Below are 10,345 nucleotides of genomic sequence, written 5' to 3' on the forward strand. Positions count from 1 at the left end.
ACATATTGTGTCATCGGTTCACGGAGTCCAGGCCCCCCACTCTTTCCCCGGCCTTCGCAGGCTCCCGACCTCCGTCAGCGACAGCGACGGGCGCGTCTCCGTCCAGATCCAGGCATCCTGTCACCGGACCTCGGCCTCTTTCCCTTCTCCCGCAGGCATCCTCTTCGCCCTCGTTCCCGCCGGGTTGCGACTGAGTGGAGGTCCATCCGGACTGGTGTTGATTTCTTCTTCTCTTGCCGGTGAGGATGCCCTAGCTTTGTTTGGACTAATTGTTCGTTTTGTTCTGCGCAAACTCATGTTCTCCTCTTGGCAGCCATCAAATCCAAATATTTTCTAGCAAAAATCCTCTTTTTTCCAAAATAAATCAAAATTCAATTTTCTTTCTGGATTGGAATCCACTTTGTTGTGACGATACTGCTGTGGTTGCTGGTGATAATAATCCAGATGGCCTCTCCGAATGGTCCTGCTACTCCTCCGATGGTCATGTACCCCTTCTACCCCGCTGGGGCGTTTCCCCAGCAAGCCGGGGATGATCAGGCTCAGGGTCCGGGGATATATGCCATACAGCAGAATCAACTAGCGGCGGCCATGGGAATGGGGCGCTATGCTCCAACTACACTCGTACCACTCACCTACAAGATCCCAGCGTAAGTTGTTACCTTCTGGTACTGAATAATCTGCTACATTTGCCAGTTTCATGTTTTCATCATTGAATTGGTGACGCTGTTCACATGTACCGTAGTAGTAGTCACCATGTTCTGTCTGTGCAAGTCATGTGCGGTTATAGTCTTCTGTTGAAATTGGGCACTTTCAGGGTGGCTGTATGAGACTTGTGTAATAAGGGGTTCGCAATATCTATGTTGAGATCCAAGTGCATTTTCCCCCCCAATTGTCCTGGGTAGTTCATAAAAGCATGCTCCGCAGCAGCAGTACACTCTATAGTGTTACTCTATGGATGATGATATCCTTAGATCTTCATTTGAATTATGCATACTGTATAGGATCTGTTGTGAGCTAGCGGCAATCTTGAATATCCACAAGACAATGAATCAACTTTCACTAGTGCAGCTTTTTTCATGAACTCCTTCGCATGCTGCTTATTTATTCATGAAGTAATGGTGATTACTGATTAACTCAGCAACCTGACATGTAGAAAAAACTCTCTGTTGTAGCAAGCTGAATGACCTCAGCGATCTCTCTTATTATCTAGGGACATTAACCTGCAGAACAGGAGTAAGGCAGAACATATATTGGTATTAACTTCAGTCCTGAAGTAATCTATAATTGCTCATCATTATGACAGTACAGATACAGACTTAAATTTGATCGTAGTGACTAGTTAATACTTAGTAGTGATGAGAATGCCTCAACATAAACGTATTTACATATTTTTCTTTCTCAGCTAAGTTATATGTGAACATTGCCTAAGTGCTTCTTTTTATGCTGGAAGCTAGAATGGAACTACAGAGAAAATGACAGACCTGGTTAGAGAAAAACTTTTTGTTGTGAGAATGATAGAGCCCATGTAGTTTGCTACTATGTTCTTGTCTTCTTCATGTTGATTTGAGTATTTGACCATCAGGAATACAAAGGATCAGTGCAATGCATTGTGGATTTATGACCTCTCCAATTACTTGCTTATTTTTGCTGTTTTGTGCTTGAAGGGAAAGCATCGGTGCTCCAGCTGGTGAAGGGAATGTACAGGATGCTATGCAGCAAAATGGACCTCAAAGACAAGTTGTTGTTAGGAGGTTTCACTTCGCTTTTCAGCTTGACCTGGCCCTGATCATCAAACTAGCAGCAGTGGTCTTTCTGTTTAGCCAAGAAGGCTCAAAACAAAGGCTGTTTCTTCTCATACTGTTTGCATCATTGATTTACTTGTGAGTACTCATTTCTTTCCGAAAATACATGATGCTTTTCCACAGTTTGCTCTTCATTCCTTTTATAGCCTACTAGAGTCTGGGGCGCGCCTCCGGCACGCTAATCTTCTGACCAATTATGTAAAATTTTCATTAAAAGGATTGATGTTCAACGAACTGCAATGTACAACAATAACGTTAACATTTAACACAACAAGCTAACAGAATCCAAAATGTGTACAAAGCATCTCAAATTACATGGCATATCTCTTTAGTGGCTATCTAAACGGTCTATACAAACACGGGATGATCAGCTCACAGAAATAAGGATGATCAACTATGAGTACAGGACAAATGTGCTGCGACTATTGGCCACCAGAATGTGCAACTTTGTGCATCCAACTCATGCTGCGAAGGGATCCAAATTGTAGGGTCTGGACTGGTTCTCTGAGTCAGGATCCGGATTCACAGAATCTGTTGGCTAGACCAGATTGTGTGCCTGGAATGCTAATGGCCTCACCAAGTAGCATATACTGAATGTTACATAACAAAAAAAATCAAATTTATTACCACGAGGGCTGAATGTTTAATGAAACACTCACCTTTTAGGTTGCTCATTATTCACACTATGTACACTCTGACTTCCCAAAATAGTTCCCTTGAGTGCAATCAGGAGATCGAGAACAAACAACATTAGCTATGGGCATGATGTACATCGAAGAAATAAAAACATACTGCAGAATCGATATATGAACAACAAAAATTGTATTCAAGTTTTTAATCTAACATCTGCACCGTGACTCATGCCCAATGCTACTTCATAAATCTTGAAATTTCTGTAAAGCAACCTCGATGCTGTAAAGCCCCATGCATTGCCTGCATAAATAACATGCACAGTCAATTTGGATCTTTGAGGCAACTGGAAATTGCAATATTTGTAACAGAGTTACCTACTTTTCTGAAGTTAATCTCTCAATAATTTCGCCCTTCAACAGCAAAGCTTTCTTCAGACTTCAGGTAACCATCATTAAGGCACAAAACAACAAATGTCATGATTTTGATAGAAACTAGAGATCAAATATATGCAATTTATTTTAACTTAGTTAACGGATATTTCATCCAGTTGGGGAATAAAACTGTTGTTATGCTTCTCAGCCTCAAGGCGATCTTTCAACTCACATATGATCCTTGCCATATTCCGGAGTTCAAACCGGTAAGCACTGATTTTACTTTCCAAGAAATTAAGTTTCTCTGCATAAATAAACCATGAGAGTTAGTGAAAAATAGAAGATGAAAATGATCCACTAATACATATGAAAATCACAAACTGATCATGCAATACTACAAGAAGCTGACACACCTACAAAACCTTTCTGAATCACAGTAACCCTTTGGACCTTATCCTTCAAGTCACAAACTGAAATAACAGTGAAAGGGACAATAATGCATAAAGAATACACATCAGAGAAGCATGGAAATGTAATAATCAAAATGAAGTTGCCAGATGATGGGAGAATGCAAGTGCCAGGTGTGATCATAATCATATCTACACTTTCCTTCTCACCAACCAGACAATGCACATCACCTAGTACTGTTTTCACTGCTGGAACTTCCTTTTCTACCGAATTAAATAAAACAAGATGAGAACTCAACTTCTCTGAAATTACGGCAATCTATTTATCCTTCATCTGGATTATTGATTGCATAGACAAGTAGAGTCCTGCCTATGAACATGGTACGTGGGGCAAATATGAGTTTGTTTCCATGTTTGAAAAGAGAAGTTGAGGCCTGCCATATGACAGGTAGCAGGAAAAAAAAACTTCAATGCCAAGGTTGTCCAGTATAGTTCAAACCTTTCTATCCGTAGAAGCTTAACAAAAGAACAGGAACATCAGTGCCCACACTAAAATTCCAACAGTTATCAAGGCGTGGAAAGTTTGTTAGACCAGTATGTTTAACAAAAAAATAATAAAAAAGCCTTCCTCAAGTAGTAGATCCAGGATACAGACCCTGTGTGACCTAAACAACGGGGTTTCCTATCAAGTTTGATGTGTCACTGAAGAAGTATTAACTTCCACAAATTTTTTGATGCCTAAACTATAGCCCACACTTACTCTCACACCCACCACATCATCCATTGATGGCCAACAATGTTCACTAAAGCCTGCAAACTTTATTTATCAGCCTCAATTTACCCACATCACAAGTATCTACCAATAGAATTTTGAACCAAATAGAAGCTCAACATTGCAACACTAATCTGTTAGGTCCAAACTTCCCTTAAATAATGTAGAACTACTATGTGATAACGTGTGCACAATTTTGGTAGACGAACCCCACCTCTCTAAGATGGTCTTCTAGGCCATGTTGGTTTGCAGTACTGCTTGCTCTCCGCATCGAACACCCAAATCCTGCAGATTAATGATAACCAGGGTCAAATCTCACCCATCCAAGCGTCACTTGCCATGGAGAGAAGCAAACAGAACCTAACCTTGGTGGTGATGGCCTGGTGCACGGAGGCGAAGAGGCCTCGAATCCCAAGAGGTCGGGAACCAGCAGCAGGTTGTGCAGCTCCCACTCATTAATGTCGATGGGGAGGCCCCTGCTGAAGATAGTGAGGACCTCAGCGGTGGTGGCGGTGCCAGGTGTGCCGGCATGCGGGATGATCGTCGATGCCAGGGCTGGCCGACGTAAGTGGCCACTGCTGGTGGAATGCGTGTATGCCGGCGTCTAGGGTTCGGCAGGGCTGGGTCATGAGGAAGCATAGGCAGCGAGGACATTCGCAGGGGTTGAGCGGTGGGGAGATGGAAAGCGGGAGGAGGGAGGGAGGACGAATGGAAGATGAGGGGCAGCCGTGGCGGCCGCCGGGGTCCGGGGAGGGAGAAAGAGGAAAGGGAGGGGGCGGCTCGGGGTCGGGCACGTGGTGCGGCACAAGGGTGGCGGGGGTTTTCGGAACAACGAGCAGGAGAGGAAGGACAGGAGAGTGGCGGTGGCGCCGGAAGGCTTGAGCGGCGGCGGCGCTTGGAGCGGATGTTGGGCAAAGGAAAGAAGAGAGAGGAAGGGAAAGGGAGGAATGGGAGGGGCGGCTGCTTGGGCCTGAGCACGCGTTGCGGGACAGGAGCGGTGGGGGGTGTTCCGCAAAAATGACGGCGGGTGTGTTCGCAAAATCGATGCGATTTCCGAATTTTCTCTTCTTTGAGTTGAAATATTTTGGACTACAAGGGGTTTCTGTAAGAAAAAACAAACGTATTTACTGTACACGAGGGACCTCCCTGGACCTGGAGTCGATTGATGAAAAGTTGAAGCGCGTTTTCGCAAAATTGTAGGTGCCTGCCTGCCTGCTTGTGAACGGCCGGATTTCCACGATCCGATGGCCGCGAAATTGGGACGACGTGGCCCAGTCGAATGGGCGCGGTAGGACCCCTGGAATAGGGGGTCTTGATATGGTGCTAGTAGATAATCCCATGCTTCTGTTTCCTGCAGATATCAAACTGGAGCAATTACACCTTTTGTAAGATGGCTTCAGCGGGCGGGAGGGGCGGCTGCTCGTCCACCACAGGCTCCTGCTCGGGTGGAGAACCGTGCTCTTCTCCCTGCTCAGAATGATGGCAATGACCAACCTAATGGTAGTTTCCATATACTGATCTCTTGTGTGTTCTGTGCATGAATCTTCAACATATTGCAACACCAAATTCACTTTTTAGTATGCCAATGTCACCATAATATTGCAACCTTCCTTTTCTCTAACTATCTGCTCTTTGATGGGAGGTTCATAAACAACAGTAGCACTTGCATCACAAAAAAAATTGTAATGGGCTGCAATTAACACCAATGAATGATGCAGATGTTAAAGCTGTCTAAAGTCTATCATGTGGATTTCTGTTTCAATGGAATGGTGTTTCCTGTTTTAACAATCAGATTGTTCTGCTTTTCATTTGTCAACAAGCACCAGCAAGTAGTCATATTTCTTGTTTTCTAAGGAAATGTTGAGTAAAACTATTCTTATATCTAATCACTTTTGCTGTCGGGGGGAATCTTGCAGACCCTGCGAACCCTGATCAAGCTGCAGAGAACCAGGAACCGGGGGCTGGAGCTGGTAACGAGAACCCACAAGTGGCAGAGGGAGAAGGCAACCGGCGCAATTGGCTTGGAGGCATCTTGAAAGAGGTCCAGCTGGTTGTTGTAGGATTTGTTGCATCACTTCTTCCTGGTTTTCAGCACAATGATTAGGCCTCATCTCGTCACTGTGGAATAAATTAACGGCAGTGATATAGTTATTGTGACATAGGGAGAAAAGAAACAATTATATGAAGCGGCTCAAAGATTTCTGTTTATACATCAATGTGTGGTTGTTGTTATTGTTGTTTTGCTTCATTTGCTTTATTTTCTCCTTGATGGTACATTTGTGGTAGAACTTGAACCCATCCTGATTCCTGCAATACTGGCACTTCAATGTAAAGAGTAGCCTGATGCCCTATCAGAGAAAAGGACTATTATTTGCGTTGTAGAAACATGGGATGCTTGCACCCAAGCACAGTATCAGTTTCTTTTGTAAACTGTCAAACATGAAGGACGCAAGAGATTTTTCAGTGCTGAAACCTTTGATTTATATATGTAAATCACATCAAGGACAAAGATGCTCCCTTATACTAACAGAACATCAGCAGAAGATTAATGTTAGAGTGAAATACTGCAATTACTAGCATTTTCAATTGCTTTTGTTGATAAATCAACTCAGTTTAGTGAGCAGACACATTCAGCACCAAGGATTTTCTCTATGATTGTTCCCCTGCTTTGAAGTATACAAGTGGGAAGTATTTCTTTGTTGCCATGTGCAAGAGGGGGGCAAATTCTCTTTTTGAAGTGATTCTCGCAATTCTGTACTGAAGGCTGGAGAACTTTTTTAATTTTAACCTTTTTTCAATATAATTTTAAAAATAATCCCTCCCGACGAATATTTCCATCCGGTGACCTTTTGGTCGTGTCAATCCGCGTGGCGTGACAGGATCACGTTGTCACGCCACATGCATTGGCGCGACAAAACCACCACGATGGTAGGAGAGGATGATGTGGAACGCTCCTGTCACGCCAATGCATATGGCGCGACAATGTGATTTTGTTGCACCATGGCGTGACAAAGGATACCCACTTTGAACCATCTAAAAAATAGTATTTGAACTTCAAACGTTACGCAATTTTGTATGCGCATTGTACAAGGTGTAAATAATCCATTTTAGTAATATACATAAGGCCAAGAGTTACATATTTTGAAATCTGTAGTTTCAAAGTAGGCTATGTATTATTCCTAGGGCTACTGTTAAATTTACCTACTTTTGGGTCATCTTAATAAAATAGTATTTGAACTCCAAATATCACGAAACTCGGCATGCATATTGTAGAAGGTGTAAAGATTTCATTTTATTAACACCCCCAAGGCTAAGGGCTACATATTTTGAAATCTATAATTTCAAAGTAGGCTATGTATTATCCCTTTATTCCTGTTAGGGCAGCTCGTGAGTGTTGGAAAAATAATTTGACTTTGCCTATTTTGTTTGCTTAAATTTAATTAAGTAGCCCCAAACTCCAATAAAACTATGTTATAAGATATATTTGTCCCATTTTAATTATGTTGAAGCCATCAATTATTATACAACTGATTTTATTCGATTTCAAATTAGTCCAATAGATATTACTAGCTTAAATCCAAGTGTTGCAAAATTACCACCTGCTATGTGATATCCTTTCTTTACAATGCATTAGGAAGTTATTCCTTGAAAGCTTATGTGTTATGAAAGATACAAAGGGTGTGTTTGGCTAGCAGAAACGTTTCTATTTCTACTGAGAATCACTAGAATCTATGCTAAATGAATCTATGCTAAATGGTGAAAAGGTGAAACGTCTCACCCACGAATTACTTGAAACGTTTCTCCTTTTTTGCCTAGGAGCATGAAACGGCCACAGACCAGGTTTGCATGATTCTGATTCATCGTTTCCAACCATCTCTCTAGTCTGGTAGCGGCCCTCTTTTACTATTTATTCTTTACAAGTGAAACTATAGTCAAAATGGATCTTATTTGAGATGCTCCTCACACACAAAACATTTTTGATACTTTTTTGAAGCATATTTATTTCTATTAATTTTCTAAGGAAACGAGGTAGAACAAGAATCTTTCCAACCAGCCAAACGATTTCACAAAATGATTCTGATTCACTAGAGAAACACTTCTATAGAGAAACTGAATATGTAATGTTTCTTAGTGAAACTGGAACCATACCAAACGGGCCTAAAATTACCACTAGAGAGCAGTAGGTAAGTAGTGAATCATACCCCCTCACTCTTAGCTTTCCTCATGCATGCATCATTAAATGATTCATAAGAAACAACACAATAATACTATACATTATAGATTATAGTATTCTCTCTTCATATGACATGACATCTTCGATTAAAAATCATAAAATAATACTATAATTAGTTTACAAGGCATGTGATGCTCGTCCACATCAAGGGCCATAAGTTGAGAAGTTTCTTATCATGCGATACACCATCTACACATGTTAGTCCATAGACACGTGTCCATAAACAGGTATGTCTATTCATGAGATACCTTTTTGTAAGGACATCACCCCTTTGGCCACATCCTTTCCCTATGTATAAATATGTAATTACATTATTCACTAAAACAATCGAGATTCATTCTTCAATTTCTCTTGCTCTTTTACTCTCGTTTCAATAGCCGCAATATATGAACTGAGATTCCCAAATTAACTTTATTAATTAAGCTATGGGAATATGGTCTGGACCGAGATAGTAGATCAGTATAAGAAAGATGTGCAAAAAAGCATTATATAACATAAGCTTCGTATGGTTCAATCTATCCAGCATCAATTACAATCGAATAGGATCAATTTGTATAATAGGTGATGGTTTGAATGTAGTTAAAATGGAACAAGTATATTGTGATATATGTAGCCTCATCAGAGTTTGGATATATTTGGATCCCATTAAGTAATTAAATTTATGGAAAGAAAACATGTAAAGTTAAATTATTTTTCTAACACTTGCAAAGTATATTCGTAATAAGCATAAAGAAATAATACATAGCCTACTTTGAAACTATAGATTTCAAAATATGTAGCACTTAGCCTTGGGGGTGTTAATAAAATAGAATCTTTACCTCTTATACAATATGCATGCCGAGTTTCGTGACATTTGAAGTTCAGATACTATTTATTAAGATGACCCAAAAGTGAGTAAATTTAGCAGTAGCCCTAACATGGATATAGGGATAATACATAGCCTACTTTGAAACTATAGATTTCAAAATATGTAACTCTTGGACTTATGTATGTTACTAAAATGGATTATTTACACCTTGCACAATACACATACAAAATTTCGTAACATTTGAAGTTCAAATACTATTTTATTTCGATGGTTCAAAGTGGGTAAATTGAATGGGACAAAATCACGTTGCGCCACATGTATTGGCGTGACAGAGTGTTCCACATCATCGGCTCCTGCCAGCGTGGTAGCCTTGTCGCGATAATGTGATCCTGTCGCGCCACGTGGATTGGTGCGACTAAAAGGGTCAACGGATGGAAATATTTGTCGAGGGGTTATTTTTAAAATTATATTGAAAAAAAAGTTAAAATTAAAAAAAATTCTGGACCTGATCGCTTCGTGTTAACCATAAGCTCCAACACATTAGGATTACTACTTCCATGATCAGTCACAAATTCAGAAAGGAATGTTATCACCTTATGGTTCACTTACTAAAATCCTGTTTGATTGAGCTTCCTAGTAGCTTTTCAGAATGAAAAGCTAAAATTTCAAACAAATAACGATCTTCTTCATGTTATGTCCAACGCTCTATAACACTACCTTGAGGCTTGAGCATGTACAAATTTCCAAAAGATGTGTCCCTTGTTTGTCTGAAATTGTTATGCATTGCTTGTAAATTTGCTTAAGCATATTCCTCAATCTTCTTCATAGCACTGGCGAGTTCTTCAGAAAATGAATTAAATTTCTCGTGCGTGGCCATGTATCTGTTTGTATCAAATCTTGTGCATTGCAGACAGGAGATCTTTGCTCTTATCAGGCTGTGAGCTTTTACTTAAAAAAAAAACAGCTAACAAGAGTCCGTTTGCGCATGTAAGTTGCAGTCGTCCTTTCTTCTTGCTGGGTGGCAGACAGGAGAGCTGGCGGGCCGGCGTTTGCCTTCCTTCTTTTGTGATGCTAAGCTCTTATGCATGAACATAACATCAGCAAAGATATCATCGACTAAGCTCTTCCTGCTGGGTGCTAGCCCGCCGCCGGAGCCTACGGCAGCGATCTCCTGCCAGTCTACTCTCACTCCGTGATGCTACCTGAATGCAGCAACCGGAAGGCAAACGCCGGCCGGCCAGCTCTCGCCGCCGGCATGGCGAGGGGCCGCCGCCGCCTCCGCGTTGTCTCTGGTCTGGGCATTTTAGGGCCGTGTTTT

The 10,345-nt window shown here is 41.3% G+C and overlaps 1 protein-coding gene and 1 long non-coding RNA gene across 2 annotated transcripts; one reads left to right on the forward strand and one right to left on the reverse strand.

The window, feature by feature from the left end:
• The first annotated feature begins 38 nt into the window (after positions 1-38).
• LOC101755210 lies at positions 39-6,468 on the forward strand. The gene is made up of 5 exons (XM_004976678.3): positions 39-239; positions 445-647; positions 1,665-1,880; positions 5,343-5,485; positions 5,902-6,468. The coding sequence occupies exons 2-5, from the start codon at positions 445-447 to the stop codon at positions 6,087-6,089; spliced, it is 750 nt and encodes a 249-aa protein (XP_004976735.1). The 5' UTR covers positions 39-239; the 3' UTR covers positions 6,090-6,468.
• LOC111257870 lies at positions 2,045-2,843 on the reverse strand. Its single transcript, XR_002678468.1, has 2 exons — positions 2,814-2,843; positions 2,045-2,735 (listed from the first exon to the last, which is right to left on the reverse strand). It is a non-coding gene; the product is annotated as an uncharacterized LOC111257870 (long non-coding RNA).
• Positions 6,469-10,345: the final 3,877 nt, after the last annotated feature.

Source organism: Setaria italica, chromosome VII, assembly GCF_000263155.2.
Source record: "Setaria italica strain Yugu1 chromosome VII, Setaria_italica_v2.0, whole genome shotgun sequence".
Taxonomy (NCBI): domain Eukaryota; kingdom Viridiplantae; phylum Streptophyta; class Magnoliopsida; order Poales; family Poaceae; genus Setaria; species Setaria italica.